The 23471-nt window shown below is 48.6% G+C and overlaps 1 protein-coding gene across 1 annotated transcript in view; it reads right to left on the reverse strand.

The window, feature by feature from the left end:
* LOC138966298 (uncharacterized) overlaps positions 1–23471 on the reverse strand; it is a 77623-nt gene that overhangs the window by 46481 nt on the left and 7671 nt on the right. The window contains exons 5-19 of the mRNA XM_070338473.1: positions 23306–23387; positions 18390–18506; positions 17058–17172; positions 16751–16879; positions 16421–16535; positions 7633–7774; positions 7214–7362; positions 6586–6834; positions 4886–4976; positions 4257–4559; positions 3533–3683; positions 2913–3099; positions 2172–2357; positions 1582–1717; positions 448–1191 (exon numbers count right to left, since the gene is read on the reverse strand). Of these exons, the coding sequence (XP_070194574.1) occupies positions 448–1191; positions 1582–1717; positions 2172–2357; positions 2913–3099; positions 3533–3683; positions 4257–4559; positions 4886–4976; positions 6586–6834; positions 7214–7362; positions 7633–7774; positions 16421–16535; positions 16751–16879; positions 17058–17172; positions 18390–18506; positions 23306–23387 (2896 nt within the window). The remainder of the gene's footprint in view (positions 1–447; positions 1192–1581; positions 1718–2171; positions 2358–2912; positions 3100–3532; positions 3684–4256; positions 4560–4885; positions 4977–6585; positions 6835–7213; positions 7363–7632; positions 7775–16420; positions 16536–16750; positions 16880–17057; positions 17173–18389; positions 18507–23305; positions 23388–23471) is intronic.

Genomic DNA, 23471 nt, shown 5'->3' on the forward strand with positions numbered 1-23471 from the left:
GTTCATAATACTGGGGGCAATACAAATGGTTCTTTTGTTCATGCAAAAATCAAAATGCAACTGCATCAACTTTGATCAAGGCATTGCAACCTATGAATTCATTCAATTCAACAACCTTGCATCATTAATAACCATGCCAAAGTACCATCAAAGCAGTCTTCGGATTTAAAAGCATCCACACACTGAAGTACAAAAATTCATACAATGTTAACGCTCAACATTCCAAGATGAAGTAAAGATCCCTCTCTCCCCCAAACAAGGGGAAGAGATGAACTTGAAAAAAACAAACCACACACGTCACATTTCAATGTGACGCATTAGCATTACTAAAGATCATAAGAGGCAAATGCGTTGGTGGGGGGGGGGGGGGGGGGGGGGATCATGCCACAACTGTAACAGTAAGATCTAACGATGCAGCAGAAACAGTGCCATGCAGGAGAGCAATACCTCTGCTCCTCAACCAGTGGGTAGACGCTGAGTACAGCAGCCATTCTTCAAAGACCCCCAATTCTTCCTGACAATGCAGCTTTTTGTGGTATGGAGATTTCAGCGAGGGGTATAGTTTCATGGGTACCACCGGGGAAGGGGGTAATGTGACCAACCGAACCATGCCACAGTTTGAGTGATTGTAGTTCTGATTGCGATTCTTCTTTCCGGAGTACCTTCCCCGGCCTTGCTGTTTTCTGCATGTCTGCTTCGACCTTGTCGATCGTCTGACTGCAGCACCTGCCGCACCTTTCCTACGAAGACTGCAAGCGGCGGTAGCCTTGGTCTGGGTAGCCATTTTGAACACTATCTGCTTAGCCTTACTTGAAGAAGCAATAGCACCAGCGGTGAAGCGCGAGGTGCACGATTTGATAACCCTCACCTTACTCTCCACTGATACTGTAGTCCGTTGTAATTTCTTTGTATCAGCCAAGTTTCCTTTACTTTGCTGTGGCCTTACTGACTGTGCCCTTGCTAAAAGCGAACCTTCTCCTCCAGAGCCTCGGATGTCCCCAACTTTGGGGCTACAATTAGTAGAAATTGTTTGCTTGCTTCGTGGATTTTGACTGTAACATGGCACTCCAAGGTTAGATGCTTGGCACACTTCTTTGACAGAAGAGGACTGCAGCATTCTGGTTTTATTTTTGTGCTGCTTTGATTCTTGCGGAAAGAAATGGAAGTCTTCCGGTATAGCGGTGCCAGTTGCTGAAAAAGCATGGTTACCTTGTGAGGAAGCATGACATTTACACTGATGCAGTTTATTTTGAGAAGAGGGACTGGTGGTATGAAGGAGACTTGAGAGACATTCAGCACATCAACAAATTACTACAACCAGAAAAAGAAAAGACTTGACAAACAAGCTGGAAAAAAAGAGAGAGAAAAGGACAGAAGAATAGAAATAAGGATTAACAAAGGTCATGGTGAAGGGGGCGGGGCCGGGTGCAAAGGGAGGGCGATTACTGGGAACTCTCCTAAAAGAAGCGTAGCAGACACAGTCACACACACACACATTAGGCAGTTGGACAAAGAGCTTAGAAGTTAGGCACTGCACTAAAAGAGGATCTGCGTTCCAACTAACACTTTTGAACAACTCACCAGCCTGCTTGTGTGTGGGAGGAGGTCTAACAGTCTGGTGAAGGATGAGATCGGAGAAGAACTGGCATCGTTCTTCTTTGTTAGGTCCATCCACCTCCACCACCTCTCCGCCGGAGAAACTGAACAGCATCTTCAGCTGGAGACAACACAAACACATTACCCAGCTGCAAAACCATTTAAATATCAGCTTTCAGCTGGAGACAACACAAACACAATTCTCAGCTGCACTGCTGCAAAGCCATTCAAATATCAACTTTCAAGATCCTCCACCACCAGCTAAAGCTCAAGAAAAATCTGTTTACCAAACAACCTTTCTAGGAGTCTAACCATTCTTTTTTATTTATTAGGAACAAAGGGAGAGGTTTGTATAATGAGAAAATCGGTATATGCATATATTTACACTGGCTCACTAGATATTGATGCACCAATCTTTCCGCAAGTAACTGAAAAACACTCCAGCAATACTTTTATTATGATGACCTCAAATCATGCGGATTCTCAAAAACAGAACTGTATCATGACCAAATCTCCGAACATTCAACAGCAACAAACACAAACAAACTAGAATGGCAAAGTTAGCTTCAGCGTACCTGATCATCAAGGTCACTGTAAAGACCCTCACTGGTTGCCAGAAGTAAGATCGGGGTGGAGGGGCTCATGCCACGGATCAAGGTCATGAAGGTCACCCGCAACGAGTCGCTGATCACGCCCCACAGCTCGTTGATGTAAGGCATGAAGATGATGCTAGGAGCTGTGCGCTTTGCCTCATGGAACACCTGCAATCGTTCCCGCACATATAGACCTTATCTGGGATGCATACTTTTATTTTTACAAACAAATAGTACGTGTGCACAACAATCAACTGATCCTGTACTTTACTTTCACAAACACGCATGCAAGTCAACTGACACAAATAAGAAACTGAACTGTAAAACACAACTGCCATGATTGCTGTCCATCTAAATGTCACCCTAGCCTCACAATCCTTCTCAGAGTAAAGTGTCATCAAAAATGTTCAAGTAGATCTGAGGTGGGCAAGATTTCTTAAAGCCTGTCCTTAATTTGGCGAAGTCAACTATGTGAAGTATACTTCAGGAAGCTGGTGGAGCGTTAGCACTGAGTTTTCTGTAAAAGGACTTTGCAAAGTCTTCGCAAAGTTGACTTCAGGCTCCGAAAGCGGCGTATGGCTGCCTAAATGGCGGGGTAAAAACGGTCGTACACACAAAAGCCGTGGGAGTTTCAGCCCATGAACGAACAAACAAACAAACTTGGGGCTCAGTTAAGGACCGCCATTACGTATCTGCTCCACTAGTTTTCCCCACAAAACTCACATTGCTGCAGGCTTCCTCAGGCATTTTGGCAGAGGCGGCGAACAGAGTGGCAGAGCAGAGGGCGTGGACAGGCAGATGCTCCATCAGATGCAGGGCGGCCGGTGCCAAATGGACGCTCTGACCTTGACCTTGTGCGCCCGACACCAGCATGCGAGGTCGGAACACCACAGGAAAACTGGACGAGCCCCTGTTGCATAAAGAATTGCAAATGCAGCATTAACGATAAGAGGCTGAGATGTTCAATCTGAACTCGACACGTATGATTGTGTACCGGAAAAAGTGAACAGAGATCATAAGAAACAACTGAATATCAAATGTGATCAATCAGTAATGGATCTGAATGGACCCGCCATAGGTCATTGGACGTATTTTGAAATGACTGGCTTTTACCCAAAAATGGTTGTAAAAGTAGTTTGCACAGAGAGTGAATGCTTGAATGCATGCACACAGATACCCATGCTCAAAGAGAGAGAGAGAGAGAGAGAGAGAGAGAGAGAGAGAGAGAGAGAGAGAGAGAGAGAGAGAGAGAGAGAGAGAGAGACACACACACACACACACACACACACACAAACAACTAAACATGACTGAATTTTCAGCATCGGTATTGGAACATCACTCACGATGAGAACTGGAGGAAAGATGCAGGTGACGGGGCCAGGTTGGTGAAAGACCTGTTACCTCTTACACCAGGGAGGAAAATGGATGGCATGTTTTCCTCCTCATCACTGGGCAAGTCTATGTCCAGCATTGCTGTTCCTTCACCGCTGCCACCTTCAACACACAGTTAAACAACTCAAGTCTGGCACCAACCTTCAAGGGCACACCGGTGTATGTGGGATAAAACGTGTGCCTACAAATGTTCCACAGCTAACACAAACACGGGGTGATCGTAACTCTTCTTCGGTTTTTACCTGTCTTTTCTTGTGTAACTTATTGCCTGAACACTTATCAAATTGCCAACATTACAGCTTCAGGGGTAGCCACTTGGGTCCACAAATAGTAATCGCAAACACTATTTAACCCTCTCTACAAAACTTTTGTCACTTGCAGTCGCATGCACACAGACATACTCATGCATACAAATTACAAGTAAATGAGAAAGGTAATCAGGTTTTCTCCCCAACAGAATAAGCAAATATTCCAAAGCAGGAATACCATACATAGAACACAAACAATACGCCATATCGTGTCTTCAACTGAAGCATATTCCTGTACTTTCATCATACCATCCTGAAGAAGTCAGTTTGTCGCTGCCGAAATATTGATGAAGAAAGACCTAACCTAGTTACTGCTGTGTCCTCTTTTTGTTTAAATATATTCCTGTCATCAAATAGTCAACCCTACCTTGCTGTCGCTCAAGCTTAGCAAAGGGGAATCTCCCGCACAAGGCATCCTGGAGCTTGGTCAAGGCTCGCGACAACAGCGGTCGAACAGACGCCTCCAGGGCCAGGGCAGGGTTGGGCACAGCTCGCTGGGAGGCTGGCACGATGTTGGTCATCCCCTGCGCAAAGTCGCGCGCCGTCAGCGTGATGGAGGAAATGTCCAGCTGCAACTTGTCTGAGGTGGTGTAGATCTGTGGGTAGTGGCGCCGCAGTGCATTGTGGGTCGCTTCCGTCACCAAACTCTTGATGTCAGCTCCGCAGTACCCTAAACGCAATGAATTTGACCAACATGTGCATTTATCATTTAAAACAACAGTGAATGTCACTTTTCTTCCTCTAAACAATGCGGTAATTCTGTGTGTGTGAGGTATTAAATTATCCTTAAATACTTTACTGCAAAGTACTGATATTCTAAGACATTTGTGTCTTAGAAATTATTTTTATAACTCAAATGAGAAAATACTGTATTTCATATCAAGAAATGTTTTCCCAAAAGTGTTATTTTTCCCCCACCTAAACTGAACAGGAAATTTTTTCCAAAAAACTGGGATAACAGGTCAATATGGACAATAACAAATCTTATTTGCTCACCGGAACACTTTTCCGCCATTTCAGCGATGAAGTCATCTCGCAGAGGAGGGTTCCAATTCTTGGTGTGGATTTTGAAAATCCTCTCGCGATCCTGAGAAAAAGAAACAATACTTGCATCAAAGCAAACTTCTGCACATTCATGTCAGTACTTCAAATGTGTGCATCTTTGTTGACCAGTGACAACTAGCTTTGTCATCATTTTCACGAGTTTTCATTCACAAACACCTGGGAAATAAATCTCATGTTCCCCATGCAATAAATTGAGGTGGTGAATGGGTTTGAGCTTTCAGGTGAAACGTGGATTGTCAAAGTAAAAGCCAATCAGGCTGATTGTTTGATGTGTGGAACCATCGCGGCTTTGGATTTGTGTTTCCGAGGACGATTGTAAGCATTCACTCTCAAAGACCCAATCAATGTTGATAATTACTGCGGCGACTCATGGTCAATTTGCAACTTATGTCTTTAATCGCAAAATCCACAACTAAAAGTCATAAACACTTAAAAAGAAAAGAAATATGCTCAACACTTACTGAACTCACAGGTATGATCGCAGCTCTGTACATTTTCAGACTGGAAGAAAAGCGTCAACGAGCTACGTTTGACGTCACATACAAGGTTGACGTGTTATCTCGAGCTACTGTGACGATGCTTTGTGGCCCGGAGTTGGATTCTAAAAATTCGTCTCCCTGTGGGTTATTGTGCATTTTGTTGCACAACCAAAATGATGACAAAAACGATGTTTGGTGGCTTGTCGTCAGACCAGCATTTTGTTGTTGGTCCTCGGGGAGCATATCGCCTTTTGTCTCATATTTATCAACCGCGGCCTTCGGCCTTGGTCGATAAAGATGAAACAAAAGACGATATGGTCCCCTTGGACCAACAAAAAAGCTGGTCTGTCAACAAGCCACCAAACATCTTATAAAAGGGGCGGGGATATAGCTCAGTTGGTAGCGCGCTGGATTTGTATTCAGTTGGCCGCTGTCAGCGTGAGTTCGATCCCAGGTTCGGCGGAAATTTATTTCACAGAGTCAACTTTGTGTGCAGACTCTCTTCGGTGTCCGAACCTCCCCCCGTGTACACTACATTGGGTGTGCACGTTAAAGATCCCACGATTGACAAAAGGGTCTTTCCTGGCAAAATTGCTTAGGCACAGTTAATAATTGTCTACCTATACCCGTGTGACTTGGAATAATAGGCCGTGAAAGGTAAATATGCGCCGAAATGGCTGCAATCTACTGGCCGTATAAAATTTCATCTCACACGGCATCACTGCAGAGCGCCTAGAACTGTACCCACGGAATATGCGCGATATAAGACTCATTGATTGATTGATTGATTAATATCTCACGTTAAGTAGATTAGTAAACAGGTATCTACATTTTCAGTTCAATCTTAAATCTACACATATATTCATAAATACATCAAATCCGTATCCAAGACAAACTGTCCTTTATTTCCCTGAAGGTTGAATTACAGTCTTGAACCAGCAGAACAACAGCTGACAGATGATGTTATAGCAAAGCATGGCTACATAGAAACTGCAATCTAAAGCCTCAAATTAACCGGGCGAAGTCGACTTCGCGAGGTATACTTTGCGAAGCTGGCCACACAGAGCTTTAGTAATGAGTTTTCAATTAAAAGATTTCGCTAAGTAGACTTTGGGCTCAATTAAGAACCATCTTCACAAAAAACTGACTGACCTCCAGGTTTGGCAAAGGAAAGTGAAACTCCCTATCGAATCGGCCAGGACGACGAAGGGCAGGGTCGATGGCGTCCACGCGATTGGTGGCACCAATGACCACAATCTCCCCGCGCGAGTCAATGCCGTCCATCAGCGCCAGCAGAGTGGACACGATGGAGCTGTGGATCTGGTCCTGACGACTTGACCGCACCGGCGCCAGACCGTCAATCTCATCAAAAAAGATGATGGATGGACGCATCTCGTAGGCCTGGAAAGACAAGAGAACCAAATAAAAAATAAATGGCACATTAGAAGATAGAACACAGGGTGATTCACAGGAAAACAAAGATGGGAGCAAAGAACAGGTGTTGAAAGAATGCAAGTATAACCAAAAGCATGAAGCACAACAATCACCTTTGGAGGCAAAGCCAGTCAAAACAGGGCTAGTCAAAACAGGGCTGGGATTTTAGAGCTAATTTAATAGCCCTATAAAAACAGCCATGGGTACATGCAGTAGTCTGCTTGTCACACAAGCACAATCCAGATTTTTGTTTACCAGAAAGTTCATCTGAAAACTAGCTCTTTGGTCACAAGACTACTTGAATTGTTATCATTCTACCTGTAACAGGCATCAAATGAAATGTTACCTTGTCAAAAAGAAGTCTGAGCTGCCTCTCTGCCTCACCAACCCACTTGCTCAGACAGTCGGCACCTTTGCGCATGAAGAAGGCCACTTTCTGTGTCCCCTGGCTGCATTCATTGGCCAGTGCACGGGCTACCAGTGTTTTGCCAGTGCCTGAAAACAACATTTAAAGTCATGACTATAGCTGCACCATCCACAGAAACTGAAAGCTATCTATATTATTTAACTGTCCTAAAACAAAGTAAAACAGGATGTCAGAAAGTACTGTCTCCGTGAAAATTGATGTATTCTTGTGCATAAATGTTTCCAGAAATACACCCACAGACGGCACACAGGCATTCACTTTATAAACTGTGAAAAGGGTCAGCATAAAAACCTTCAACGAAAAAATAAGTTTAGCCACTAAAAACAAAAAGTGTTTACCAGGAGGTCCATAAAAGAGCACACCACGAGATGGTGCCACCTTGAAACGTTCGTAGAACTCGGGGTAGAGGAGAGGGAAGACCACCATTTCTTTCAGGGCCGTAATGTGCTTCTGCAGTCCTCCTACACTGTCAAACCTCACCTGCACAACAAGCCACAGTTACTCTTTCAGTGAATCAAACAACACAACAGCAGGACCTCTCATGAGCATCAGACACAGGGATGTTGCTACAAATTCATACCTATAGGACAAATGTCCTGAGTTCTTCAGCATCAATAGGACATTTGACCGCTTTCAGAAAGTGTAATAGGACATTATGAATTTGCGCCAAACAGCTTATAACACATTCCATGGAATTGTTCCAAAGTCATGCACCCACACACACACGCACACACACCCACGCGCGCGCGCTGTAGAGCACACACATAATATAGTAAATACATCAACACAGTGTGCATACAATGTTGTATTTGTTTAGTTTCAAAGAAACCACAAAAAAGAAACAAACTTGAACAACTTCAGAGCTCGTACTTTGATTACAAACTGCATGGTCAATATAACACTTACCTCGACAGTACTATTCTTGCACATTATCTATTATAGGCCGAAAAAAATTGGACAAAACGCTGCGTGGGTACAATTATCTCCCATAACCATGCGCCACCGTGGATCCCAAGCACTGTCTGAGTGCTTCCCCCTTACAGGATGTAGGTGGCGCGTCCTCTTTCTTTTTTCGCGCGTGACAGTAGGCTGTGTTTCTGCTGCGCTCCCGGATTATTTTGGATTCTAGAGTCTTCTTTTCTGTGTGGATTACCACCTGTTGGATTTTTGTGTGTTATTCCACTTCTGGCTTGAGGCTACGTTGTTTTTCTTCCAACTTGTGCCTCCGTTGTTGTGTGGCGGACTCGGCGTGCCTACCGTCCTACTTCGTGGTGACCGGTCGTCTGCTTCTCGTTTCGCCTCATTCACTTGAGTATTGACCTAATTTTCTTTGAATTTTGTTAATTCTCGATTTTTTAAGGGTACGTACAGGGCGAGGTAGGATGTCTCGTCTTGTTTTGGGCTCTGGTTCTACGGAACCAGAGTCTGCCGGGGGCAACCCTTCTCCGGGCGCACAGCGTCATGTTTTGCGCACGGACAGGGGGACCTTTCGGCGCTCCGACTCTCCCTCCCCAAACGCTTTGCGTTTGCGGCGAGGGAGGGCGGAGAAAGCCTGTTTGAGCAAGCTCAATGCGAGCTTGCTCAAACAGGCTGGGCTTGAACCTGGGACTTCGGGCGGGGCTGCGCCGTCGAAGGTTCGGGGAAGGTCGAGGGGAAAGAAAAAGCGTCTTTCTCCTTCTCCTTCCGTGGAACACGCTTCCCCCCCTTCGACGCCGTTGTCCGGCCCTCAGTCTCAGGCTTCAGCTCCTCCCGGTTTCAAGCCTGGGGGGAAGGTTTCCTTCTCCTCCCTGGCTCGAATCCGGGGGCGGGTCGATTCCCAACCCTCTTTGGGGGTTGGTGAATCTGATCTAGGGGCTACGGGAGAGACTCAGGTTTCGACTTCTTTCTTTTCCGGTGCCTCTCCTGTGCCCTCCTCGGTTTTCACCGCTGTGGAAGCCAGGAGGGACACGGGTCCTCCTCTGAACTCCCTCGCTGGGTCGTCTACTGCTGTTTCGACAGTAGTCTCGGACTCATGGGGGGGGAGATCGGAGGAGATGACGGGGTCTATGAATTCCCTCCCCGCTGGGGTTGGGATGCGAATTGACCCCGTTCAGGGCGGTCCTGTGGGGGCAGGGGTTTCGGGCATCGTGCCTACGACCACTGCTACTACGGTTCCCTCTGACGTCCGTGTGACTGGTGGCTGTCCCTCTATGAAACGCTCCGGCCGACTAGTTACTGGACGTGGAGGTGTTCGACAGAACGTGGTACTTCTGTCGAATGGTCAGGGCGACGGGAACATTGTTTCTGTTGCTCAGACCGACACCTCCGACCGGACCGTCTTGACCCCACGCCATTCCTTAGCGTCTGGTGTTCGGGTGACGGATGGTCCGGACCAAGGGTCCGGAACGGTCCAGGCTTACGGGTCGGGATCGAACCGGACCCACGGGTCCCGACTGGACTTGACCTCCGGGTTTGGTCCGGACGGGACCCATGGTACGGGACCGTACCGGACCTTAGGGTCCGGTGCGGGACAGTACCTCTGGCCCTTGCCGGACCCCCGGACCTACGGGTCCGGATGGTACGGTACGGGACCAGTGGTCCGGTCGGGACCGGACCACCCGACCACCTCTGTTGGTCCGGGTGGTCTGGCACCGAACCGGAACACACCGGACCACCGGACCTACGGGTCCGGATGGTACGGTACGGGACCAGTGGTCCGGTCGGGACCGGACCACCCGACCACCTCTGTTGGTCCGGGTGGTCTGGCACCGAACCGGAACACACCGGACCACCGGACCTACGGGTCCGGATGGTACGGTACGGGACCAGTGGTCCGGTCGGGACCGGACCACCCGACCACCTCTGTTGGTCCGGGTGGTCTGGCACCGAACCGGAACACACCGGACCACCGGACCTACGGGTCCGGATGGTACGGTGTTTCCACGTCCGGACCGAACCACCCGAACACTTTTGTGGGTACGGATGGTTCTGTGCCGAACGGGACCTCCGGATGGTACGGGACCGGACCGGACCACCGGACCGGACCGGACCACCGGAACACCGGACCACTCGACCGGACCGGACCGGACCACCGGAACACCGGACCACCCCGGATCGGCACCCCCGACCGGACCGGACCATTTCTTTTCTGATCAGACCCGATGGGTCCCTGTTCAGTCTATAAATGGCGGGGGTTCGTTGGCTGGACTGACCCAACAGTCGCAGGGTTTTTGTTGTTCTCTCCCTTCGGCTGCTGGAGACGTTTCGTCTTTGGGGCAGGGGTCTTCGCGGCCTCTTGCTTCAGTGGGCGTTTCGTCACAGTCTACTTCATCACTTTCGGCTCCTCCCCCTCAAGCTTCCTACACTCCTGCTGTTGAGGAGTTGTCGGGAAGTGAAGAGGAGAGTGAGTCAGAGGACGATGGGGAGGAGGATCAGGGTCGCCCTGAGGTTAACACTGATCCTCTACCCTTGCCGGTTTCTGATGGAACTTCCGAAGCTATGCTTCGTACTTTCCAACAGTACATGACAGACATCACGCGGCGTCTTGACGCCACGGATGCCTCTCTTAAGCGTCTGTCGTCTAGTGTTCCCAACCCTTCGGTTGACACACAGGACGTGGAGTCTGAGGACGAGAGGCAGGAGGCTCTCCCTCGCACAGCTAGAAGGACGTTTGAACAGTTTCAGGACGTCCTTCCCTCCGACGCCCTCTCGTCCTTGGAGTCCGCTTCGGCCCGGGCGCGGGAGGCACACGCCGCGTCTGCCGGCGGCTCGTTTTATGAACGATCCGGCCGCCAGCAATTCGCGTTCCACCCTAGTCTTAGTGCCACGGTGGAAGCGGCAGCACATCGCCTGAGGAGTACAGATTCACGTGCGAACGCGACCTATGTTCCTCGGGAGGACGCGGATTCAGTGCCGTGCTTTCCTTCGGGAGGCGCACCTCCACTGTTTCCTCGTGTCCAATCTGTTTCGTCCCTCCCTTTTCCCTTTGACTCTCGAACTCTCCCTTTCCAGACTTCGAGTGTTCAGGGTGGGGCTGACGGTGATGTGTTCGTTGGGGAGGTGCCTTCGGTCAAGAAGGTGGAACTGAGCTCTGCTTCGTTCCACAATCTTGAGGCCACCGTTTCTTCCATTGTCGAGGCCCAATCACAGGCCTTGACATGGATGAGCACGCTGTCCACACTGTTGGACCCTCCCGATCGGGCAGAGTCCGATTCCACTCGGGTCCTTGACACGGTTCGAGTGGATCGGGCTTTGCATGCCGTGCGATCGTGCGTGACGACTGCGGCAGAATTGGCCATTGGAACACGGGTCCACTTGTTGGCCCTGTTCCGTGATCATTTTCTGGCTACTTCTTTAGTGCCTCCGGATATGAGGAAGAGTCTGAGGAACACGTTTCCTCAGCCTTCTTCCCTTTTTCATCCGGGCACTGTCCGTTCTGTGGTGGAGTCCACACGCCAGAGGAACACTGATTCTCTGATGGTTGGCCTCGCTGCTTCGGCGACGTCGGCGGGGAGTAAGAGAAGTGCTACAGTCACCTCCAGCTCCCAGCCTCAGAAGAAGAAGAAGAAGAAGCCAGTTTCACTGCCTCCTTCTTCCTCCTCTCAGGCGCCTGTCGCGTTCCCCCCTGCGGCCCCGGCTTCTCGTGCTCCCAAGCGCAAGAAGAAGGGTGCTCAGACAGGTAAGGGTAAGCAGCACCACCAGGGGGGTGGTCGCAAGCCTGCGCCTGCCCGCCAGCAGAATTTTCAGTGAGTCCCGGCCCTACGTTGACGCCCCCTCAAGTTGCCCCTCTTTCGTCCGTCGGTTCCCTTTTTCGGGCCCGCGACATGTGGGGCAGACTGGTCTCCAACCAGTTTATCTTGAGGGTGGTGGGGTCGGGGTTTTCTCTACCGCTGTCGTCACAACCTCCATTGTCCGCTCTACCTTTGACGTTCCCCCCTCCTCGAGACCCTGCCAGATGGCAGGCTCTTCAAGACGAGGTGAACTCGTTGGTCGAGAAGAAGGCTGTCTACCCCCTTTCTCAGCCTTCTCCGGGGTTCTACTCCCGCCTGTTCACCGTCCCCAAAAAGGACGGCAGGTTCAGGCCGGTGTTGGACCTCTCCACCTTGAACTTGTACCTTCGCAGGTGCAAGTTCAAGATGGAAACCCCTTCGTCGGTCCGGTTGGCCATCCGGCCAAACGATTGGGCCACGTCTGTGGACCTCCAGGATGCTTACTTCCACATCCTGGTGGCCCCGGGGTACCGACATCTGCTCCGGTTTGTTTGGGAGGGCACAGTGTTCGAGTTTCGGGCCCTCCCATTCGGCCTGTCCTTGGCCCCGCTGATTTTTACAAAGGTGGTCAAGGAGCTGGCGGCGTTGGTCAGAGCTCAGGGTGTGCGTCTGCGTCAATATTTGGACGATTGGCTCACCCTGGCCCAGTCTCGCGATCAATGCCTCCAACACACCCGGCAGGTCCTGGAACGGACCCATGCTTTGGGGTTCCAGATACAGTGGCACAAGTCAGACCTCGTGCCAGCCCAGCAGTTTTGCTACTTGGGGATGGCGTTCGACACAGTGCTTTACACTGTGTCTCCCTCCCCGGACAGAATCCTCTCCCTGAGGCGAAAGATCCTCTCCATTCAGGCTTGCCGCGCTGTTCCTCACAGGCGGCTGGCGGAACTGTTGGGTTCCATGGAGTCTGTCGCTCTGCTGCTGCCCCTTGCAAGGCTACACAAACGTCCCCTGCAACGGGCAGTAGCAGATCGGACTTCCAGGCCTCTCGATTACACCGAGTTGGTCCAGATCGGGCCTTGGTTTCACGAGGCTGTAGTCCAATGGCTGGACCCGATCTGGCTCAACTCTGCGGTGCCTATCCAACCGAGACGGCCGTCTCTCTTCCTGTACACCGACGCTTCTACGCGGGGTTGGGGGGCCCACCTGGACCTGCACGAGGCCCAGGGGGTCTGGACCCAGGAGGAGTCCCTCCTACACATCAACTTTCTAGAGTTGGAGGCGGTTCGTCGGGCTCTGCTGGAGTTTCGCCTCCTGATTCGGGATCAGGATGTGTTGGTCCACGGGGACAACACCACATGCCTAGCTTACCTTCGCCACCAGGGGGGCACCAATTCTCGGTCCCTCTCCCTGTTAGCGGAGGAGATTCTGCTCTGGTGCCAGACCAATCAGGTCCGGATGTCAGTCCAATTCGTTCCGGGGAAACTGAACGCCCTGGCCGACATTCTCAGTCGGGGCGATCAGGTTCTCCCCACAGAATGGACCATCGCTCACAACGTTCTACGGCGTCTGTGGGCAAGGTGGGACCGTCCTCTGATCGATCTGTTCGCAACTCGATTCAGCGCTCGGCTTCCCAGGTACGTCAGCCCCTTTCGAGACACGAATGCGTTCCACGTGGACGCATTCACTCTCTCGTGGAGGCTCCTCGATGCTTACGCCTATCCCCCGACATCTCTGATTCCGAGGGTACTGGCAAAGTATCTGCAGGAACGGCCAAGACTGATTTTGGTCGCGCCTTACTGGCCAACAGCTCCGTGGTTTCCAGATCTTCGCGGTCTCACCCACGTAGACCCTCTACCTCTGAATCTGGACGGGGGAAGTCTGCTCCAGCCTCGATCAGGCCTCCCTCATCCACGTCCAGAGAGTCTGTGCTTGACCGCATGGCTCTTGTGCGCTCCAAACTGCTTGCACTAGGATTGCACAAGAGTTCAGTAGAGTTTTCCTTGAACGCTAAGAGGCGATCAACTAATCAGCTCTATGACTTACGCTGGAGAGCTTGGGCCTCCTTCGCCTTGTCCAAGGGGATAAAGCCGCTTTATCCCTCAACACAGGACTTGGCCAACTTCCTGGTGGAAGTGTATCAAAAGAAGAGTCTTTCTTCTAAGACTCTTCTTGGATACAAATCTGCCATCACTTCCACGATTGCGGCTGCTACTGGTCGCAGACCTGAACACTTGATCAGTTCCTCCCTCATTGCTAATGTCCTTTCGGGTATTAGCAATGCAGCGGTGTCTAAACCTCGGGTTTCATTTCCCAAGTGGGATGTCTTCCTGGTTCTCAAACTCCTGCGTAGCAAGGAGTTTGAACCCCTGGCAGGCATTAGTATCAAGTTCCTGACTTTTAAGACTGTGTTCCTCATCGCTTTAGCCACTTGCCGTAGACTCAGTGGTATTCAAGCTTTGAGTGGCCTGGAATTTGACATTGAGTTCACCACACATCAGGTGACGTTGGCTTTCCTACCAGACTTTCGAGCCAAGAATCAGAATGCCTCGGAGTTGTCCAAACCAGTAGTCATTCAAGCCTTGGCTCCCACTCTTGAACATGATGACCCTGATCGCTTCCTCTGCCCAGTACGTGCCCTTAGAGTGTACCTGGATAGAACACGTAGCTTTCGGTCTTCTAAGCGGTCACTGTTTGTCTCGCTTAATCCGAAGTACCAATCGGATATTTCTAGACAAACTTTAGCTCGTTGGCTGACCTTGCTTATCAAACAGGCTTATGTTCATGCTCAAGTGGATGTGGTCCCTGACATCAGGGCACACGAGATTCGGGCTATCGGCTCCTCGTTGGCGCACGTGCGGGGTGCCTCGCTCCAAAGCATAATGGCGGTCGCGTTCTGGAAGACTCCAGCCACGTTTATTAACCACTATATGCGAGACTTTTCCAGTCTCAGGCTTGACCAGTCGTATGGCATTGCCAAAGCAGTGGTTGCCAGCATGGTCACGTCAGTCTAAGGTATTTTTCTTGGGTATATTTTCTTTTACAGTAGTACTGTTCGAAAATTGCCTGGGTATCTTAATCCTTGGATTTAAGTGATTTTGATTAAGGAGTTTAATACTCTACATATCACCCTCACACCACTCTGGTATTCTGTGCAAGAATAGTACTGTCGAGGTAAGTGTTATATTGACTGTAAGGCTTCTTTTTAAGCCTACTGTCTATATGATACTTACCGAGACAGTACTATTAGAGTTTCCCTCCCGCCTCCCCTCTTGATATGTTATGGGCTTTTTGAGGGTCTGCAGCTCATAAAGAAAGAGGACGCGCCACCTACATCCTGTAAGGGGGAAGCACTCAGACAGTGCTTGGGATCCACGGTGGCGCATGGTTATGGGAGATAATTGTACCCACGCAGCGTTTTGTCCAATTTTTTTCGGCCTATAATAGATAATGTGCAAGAATAGTACTGTCTCGGTAAGTATCATATAGACAGTAGGCTTAAAAAGAAGCCTTACAATTTGGATAAAAGTTGAAAAACAAAATGATCGGTTTGATCTAATGCAGATCTTTTGCAGGCTTTAGTTTTTTTTCAGCGGCATAATTCAGTGCTTCGTCTCGTATCGAAAACAAAAGCAGACGACAAATTTAGTCACTTGGAGTTGTCTCCCGTACTCCTGTAGCATGCACTGATCTAAAAATAATCCACTATTTTTAGATCAGTGCGCTGCACCGAGACGGTTATACCCAAACGGCGCATACCGCAAACGGTTCAGGAATTCCCGACAAAAGAAAAGATCCGCACGCGGCACTGGCAAGTTCAGTGTCAGCTGAACACGAGAGCATTCGGTCTTTTAGAAGATTTGTATCTTGAAATGAAAATTAACGAATATCGCGCTGTCCGAAGGAATGGAGTACTTATCGGACAATGACCACGCTCAGGCTAAAACGATAGGACATCTGACCGACATGCGGCAATGTGAATCGGACATTTGGGGATTTTCATGGTTATATGTCCAATGTCCGACGCCTAACGACATCCCTGAGACAAAACGTTTTTATTTCTAAATGATTAGGTCGATGACTGTAGTTTGTAATATTTGCACCATAAAGGCACGGTAAAATGGTGGTAGGTTGTGCATTCTACTCTCTAGAGTACAAACATATTTTGATGGTTGTTAAACTTTCATTCATTTCGATTCTACAGTACAGCCCTAAGTACACATCTCATTTGCAGGCCCAAAACAAATCTGAATAAACACAAAACGAGGCTATGCTACAGAATCCAGAGCCAATTCCAGGCTATGCTACAGAATCCAGAGCCAATTCCAGGTTATGCTTTAACCCGCAAGGTAATAAGGTTAATTTAAGTTCAGAGAAATAGGTTTTTGGACATGCAGACTAAACTGCAACTGAAATGAAGGTGAACACTGTAACTGACCGATTTGTCAATCTCCATGGGGTCAACGTCAGCCAGACTGGCCCCTGTCCTCACTCTGTCCTTCAGCACAGCCGATGAAGACACCATGTCAGGCGTGAAGTTCAGGGGACAGATCCTGCAACAAACAAGTTCAAAATAACAACAAAACTCGACCGCACTGAGCCACGGATAAGCTCTCTCTCCTCCACTCTCTCTGTCACACACATCGACTTTGTATCTCCCATACCCCCCTCCCCAAGCTTAGCACTTAGCCTGGGAGCAAAAAATATTCTGAGTTCTCTGTCACACACACACATTTTGAAAGAGTAAAGTAACAGGTTCAAAGCTTACCTAGACCTGGCTTTGTTCATGCTTTTTGCTTTTCTGCGACTAAATCGTTGCTCGTCTGATGTCTCGGTTCCACTATCGGATGGGTCCGATGAAGTAGAGCTGGAGCTGCCATGGAATGCATGACGTTTCCTGCAATGCAGAGCAAACCCAGGGTATGATCAACAGGCTCTAGGTTATCAAATAAAAGGGCATCTGTAACCAGCACCCATTTCTACAGTACAGAACAAGTAACAAAAGCAATTCTTATAAATGCATGCACACAAACTAGTGCACAAGCACACAAACAGAGGAAAGAGTGTCAGTTTACCTAAAGTGGGCTCTGCGATGAGCAGGAGAGCGATACGATCCTGCTTTCTTGTGAATCCTCCTCGGTGGGGTTTCTCTGAATAAGGATGGCTGCTTTGGTTTCTTCTTGATTGCTTCTGCAAACAACAACACACAGATTTAGCCTACATACAACCAACTTTCACTGAAAAGTAAAATCCTCCATCCACGACAATAGATGATATTTGGAAATAACTCAGGATTGTATGGGCTGTGAAAGAGTGAGTACACTAGCTTTTCTTGTACAAATAATCGACACATGATTCCTGTACACGTGTATGACACACCCCATCGCTAGTGACTGGCCTATGTCACGTGGGGAAACTTTCCCACGTGACATTACAGGCCAGTAGCTAGCGAGGGTGTGTGTCTCATACACATGTACAGGAACCATGTGTCATAAGTTCAGGGATCGCGCTAGCTTTTTAAAAAACGCGTAAGTCATACGCAATGAAACGAAAAAAACGCGTCACGGACCAATATTTTTGCGTACTACGAAAACACGTACAGACACAAACAAAACACGCACGAAAGACTTAAAGACACTCCTTACCTAAATACGGCGAGTTTTCCTGTCGAACTCCGCGCACGCCTGTCGAATAACACCCCTGCTGTCTCCAACCTTCGGGCCCTGCGAGTTTGTTTCCCGCTCTAATACGACTAGACACACTTTCCGCCTTTTGGAAGCGCGAGATGGGAGAGCAGCTAATGTCTGTTTCATTATCCGACAAGACATTATCTGGTAATACCCTTGTTACGTTTGTTTGCGATACTTCGATGCAAAAAGAAACGGACTTTAGTTTTGACGCGCAGATTTCATGTGTGTCGTCACTTCTCGAGCCCTATAGTCAGTTTCAGGATCGGGTGATTATTAAGTCAGAGCAAAAGCGCTGCGTGAAGACAAGAAAAAGTTACAATATTTTTGCGTATGGCTTACGCGGCGCGGCGAAAAAAACGCGTCAGCGACTTTTAAAATGCGTCAAATACGCAAAAATCGTGCGTAAACGCGATCCCTGTAAGTTTGTCCGAGAAAAAAAGAAGCTGTGGGGATTGGTAACGTTGCTGCGGCGGACCGCGGACTTCGTCCTGTAGACTGGATTGACAATTTAGCATGGCTGGGAACGCAGAAGAAGAAGAAAAAGGAAGGGTACCCACTCTTTCACAAACAAACCCGACAAGTTATTTCTGAAATTTGTCTATACTCCTCTTCCTTCCTTTTTACAAATTTAGTCTCTATAACTTAAAACAGCATAAATCATTTGTCCCAGGGCTGCTAAATAAATCCGAGCTGTTGACACTGAAAACAGCACATTACCTATTGCTGGAGCAATGTACAGCTGAGTTCTGGGCTTATGCTCCCTCAAAGAGTAAGATCGTCGTTCCTGTTGAGTCCCGTCTGCGGAGTCAATTTTCTCATCGTCGTTTGTCCCATCTGAAAGACATTTGTAGGTGCATGAGTATTATGAACCAAGGAAAGATAGTGTTTACATTGGGGTGTGCACGTTAAAGATCAGACATGAGACCACAGAAAGTTGAAAAATACTGAAATCATAAAAAATCTACTAAAAACAACAAAATGCAATAAAAACCGTTAAAACATACCTAAATTTAAAATTCGGAGAAAAAAAAAACCCACCCTACCCAACCCCCCAACAACAACAACATTAAAACAGTGCAGAAAAATAGACGATAATGAAACTGAAAAGAAACAAAAATAAAATATGAGTATGAGAGAGAGAAAGAGAGAGAGAGAGAGAGTCTGAGAGAGAGAGAGATTGTCTTACCATCGAGCCAAATGACCCAACTGACTGGTTGGTAAGCTGGTCTTTCACTTTGGTCACATGCTTTACAGTTGTCACATGCAATGTCAGTGCCTTCTTTCCATTTGACCCGTACCTTATAACATCTATATATACCCTAATATTTTCTCAACGGATTTGCACGAATCTCGAGAATGACCCCTGGGACCTTCAAAAATACGGAATTCAGTATAAATACTGAGAAGTCTCATCACTGAAGATCCCACGATTGACAAAAGGGTCTTTCCTGGCAAAATTGTATAGGCATAGATAAAAATGTCCACCAAATACCCGTGTGACTTGGAATAAAGGCCGTGAAAGGTGAATGCTCGCCCATCTTACCATGGCAGAGCTCGTCGATGCGATCAAAAGACTCAAGTGCAAGAAAGCGCCCGGAAAGGATGGAGTCTGCAACGAGATGATCAAGCACCTCGGGCCTGCTGCCAGAACTAAGCTCCTTGAGCTCTTGAACCAGTCGTGGAGATCCGGCGTCTTCCCCTCAGCATGGAAAGAGGCCATCATCATACCCATCCTGAAGAAGGACAAGAACCGCAAGCAAAAGACAAGCTACAGACCAATCAGTCTACTCAGCTGCCTCGGCAAGACCCTCGAGCGCATGATCAACAAGAGGCTGATGTGGCACCTGGAAACCAACAACCTGATCACCAATGAACAGTCTGCCTTCAGGAAGAACAGGAGTACTGAAGACCAGCTGACCTACCTCACCCAATCAATAGAGAATGCCTTCCAGGAGAAGAAGAAAGTCATTGCCACCTTCATTGACCTCTCCAAGGCCTTCGACAAGGTGTGGAAGGAAGGCCTCCTCCTGAAGCTATTGACGGCAGGAATCGCTGGACGAATGTTCAACTGGATCAAGAACTTCCTGTGCCACAGAACCAAGAGAGTAATATCCCCCACCCTCTTCGTCGTCTTCATCAACGACATCACCAACAGCCTGTCCAGACACATCTCCAAAGCCCTACACGCCGATGACCTTGCGATGTGGAGCGCTGCCGAGTCCACCGCAAACGCCAAAGTCCGGATGCAGGAGGCCCTCAACATCACCTCTAAGTGGGCGACAGACTGGTGTGTCACCGTGAACAGCCTCAAGACCGTAGCCACCTGCTTCTCCCTCTCCAATTCCAAAGAGACCCTCCAACTGACCATCAACAACCAGGCAATACCACAGGAAGACACCCCTACCTACCTAGGTATCAAGCTAGACAAGAAGCTCACCTGGAACCCACACATCAAAGAGGCGGAGAAGAGGGCTACGAGAAGACTCTCCATCATGAAGAAACTGGCTGGCACAAAGTGGGGAGCCAGCAGCAACATCCTCAGACAGGTGTATACGGGACACGTCCGCCCTGTGATGGAGTATGGAGCTGCAGCCTGGGCCACAGCTGCGAAGAGCAACACCAGCCGGCTCAACAAAGTGCAGAACGCAAGCATGCGCATCATCACAGGGGGACGAAAACTACGCCCATACACGCCCTTGAAGCCACCACCAGACTCCCTTCCCTGGACCACCGACGAGAAGAGAAGGTCATCGTGCAGTACGAGAAGCTGCAACGACTCCCCTCTCACCCAGCACACCAGCACACCCAACAGATGACGAAGAACAGGCTGAAAAGAAGCAGTTTCAACCATCTGGCCAAGCAGCTAGAGAGAACCCAAACCAGCTTCCTACCACGCACCCCTGAAGAACAAGAGCCCCTCCAAGACGCTGAAGAGTGGAACAGCCAGCTCAGCAAGGTGCTCATTGTTACTGACATGCCAGGAGTGACCAGCAAGAGAGAGCAGCAGGACGCAGTCCTCAAGAACCTCACGCTGGAGATGATGCACCAGGACTACAACGCCTCAGTATGGACTCACATCTACACTGACGGGTCCGCAGATGGTGCCATCAAAAACGGAGGAAGCGGGATCCTGGTACGCTACCCAGACGGACACACCCTTTCAAGATCCCTGCCTGCCGGAGAGCTGTCATCCAACTACCGGGCAGAACTCACCGCTCTCAGAGAAGCAGTTAGCCTGGTCAGCGAACACCCACCCTCTCACGCCGTCTTCCTGACCGACTGCAGATCCGCCGTCCAAAGCCTGCAGTCGCCCAAAGAGCAGCTGGAACGAGACACCCAGCGTCTTCTTTGTACTCTCTCCCAGAGCACAAATGTCGCTGTCCAGTGGATCCCTGCTCACTGTGGCCTCTCAGGGAACGAGGAAGCGGACAGACTGGCCAAGACTGGCAGCCATCTGGAGCAGACAAGACCAACAGTCTCTTACAGTGAAGCCAAAACCCTGGTGAAAAGACACTACCAAACCACCTGGAATGCCCAACACAGCCTGCCATCTGATGATCAGATGCCCAACTTACAGCGCCATCAGCAGACCATCCTCTTCCGCCTACGGACTGGACACTGTCGACTGCGTGCCCACATGCACCGCCTTGGTCTGTCGCACACACCGAACTGCCCGTGCGAAACAGGCCCACAGACCCCGGAGCACATCCTGCAGACCTGCCCGCTCCACCAGGAAGCCAGAACAGATCACTGGCCACAAGGTGCCACACTGCAGGAGCAACTCTGGGGCACCAAAGACTCCCTGATCCTGACCACTAGCTTTATTCAAGCTACAAAACTTGAAGTCTGACCTGAGGCCAAAAATCCTGGAACGCCGAAGAAGAAGAAGAAGAATGCTCGCCCTAATAGGCTTGAGGTTTGCTGGCCGATGTGAATACGTGATATATTGTGTAAAAAAATTCCATCTCACACGGCAGAAATTAATATGTAAAGCGCCTAGAGAACGTCAAGCGCTATATAAATCTCCCCATACATACATACATACATAAATACTTTGAGCGGCTAGGTTGATGCCTTGCAAGGCTCCCACTGACTTGGTTATCTGACTTCAATGACAGTCATGCACTAAAAGAATGCATGAATCATCTTACAAGAAGGGCAAAGCCCATACGACTCACATGCTTGACCTTGACAGCAATGACATCATACACTAAGAACTTATCTTCCATAGTTCAGAGTCAAGGTCACTTCAAAATATGTATACAATCCAACTTTGAAGAGCTCCTGTGACCTTGACCTTGAAGCAAGGTAAACCAAACTGGTATCAAAAGATGGGGCTTACTTTGCCCTATATATCATATATAGGTGAGGTATTGAATCTCAAAAACTTCAGAGAAAATGGGAACAAGAAGGGCAAAGCCCATACGACTCACATGCTTGACCTCGACCTTTAGGGTAACTAAACCTAGCAATGACATCATACACTAAGAACTGCTTTACACATTTTTCCTACCAAAATACATGTGACCTTGACCCAAGGTCAAGGTCATCCAAGGTCATGCAACACAAAGCTGTTAATTCAAGACATAGGAAGTACAATGGTGCTTATTGGCTCTTTCTACCATGAGATATGGTCACTTTTAGTGGTTCACTACCTTATTTTGGTCACATTTCATAAGGGTCAAAGTGACCTTGACCTTGATCATATGTGACCAAATGTGTCTCATGATGAAAGCATAACATGTGCCCCACATAATTTTTAAGTTTGAAACGGTTATCTTCCATAGTTCAGGGTCAAGGTCACTTCAAAATATGTATACAATCCAACTTTGAAGAGCTCCTGTGACCTTGACCTTGAAGCAAGGTAAACCAAACTGGTATCAAAAGATGGGGCTTACTTTGCCCTATATATCATATGAAGGTGAGGAATTCAATCTCAAAAACTTCAGAGAAAATGTGAAAAATGTGAAAAATAGCCGTTTTTTAGGCAACATTTATGGCCCCTGCGACCTTGACCTTGAAGCAAGGTCAAGATGCTATGTATGTTTTTTGGGGCCTTGTCATCATACACCATCTTGCCAAATTTGGTACTGATAGACTGAATAGTGTCCAAGAAATATCCAACGTTAAAGTTTTCCGGACGTCCGGACGTCCGGACGTCCGGACAGACGTCCGGACGGACGACTCGGGTGAGTACATAGACTCACTTTTGCTTCGCATGTGAGTCAAAAATGTGAAAAATAACTGTTTTTTAGGCAACATTTATGGCCCCTGCGACCTTGACCTTGAAGCAAGGTCAAGATGCTATGTATGTTTTTTGGGGCCTTGTCATCATACACCATCTTGCCAAATTTGGTACTGATAGACTGAATAGTGTCCAAGAAATATCCAATGTTAAAGTTTTCCGGACGTCCGGACGGACGGACGGACGACTCGGGTGAGTACATAGACTCACTTTTGCTTCGCATGTGAGTCAAAAACGGAGGTCTCTCTATGACTATCTGGGGCTGGGTGTTTGAGAAGATAGGGCTGAGAATCATGTACAGAATTCTGTACAGCGAACATGGCCTGTGCCAACATTCAAAGCGAGCATAAGGCAGTAATTATTTAATGCGAACATTCATTAGGTGTACCTGAATGAGATGCTGATCGCCTCCCCCTGTCCGACTTTCTGGTTCTGGGCCTTTTGACACGACTGTACATGTCATCAAATTCCTGAGAAAAAAAATAGAAGACGTCAGTTTTTCCCCACCCACTTTCGTTAATACTTACATGTATTTTCAATTCTTCTTCTTCTGC

The sequence above is a fragment of the Littorina saxatilis genome, linkage group LG5 (assembly GCF_037325665.1).
Source record: "Littorina saxatilis isolate snail1 linkage group LG5, US_GU_Lsax_2.0, whole genome shotgun sequence".
In the NCBI taxonomy this organism is placed as follows: domain Eukaryota; kingdom Metazoa; phylum Mollusca; class Gastropoda; order Littorinimorpha; family Littorinidae; genus Littorina; species Littorina saxatilis.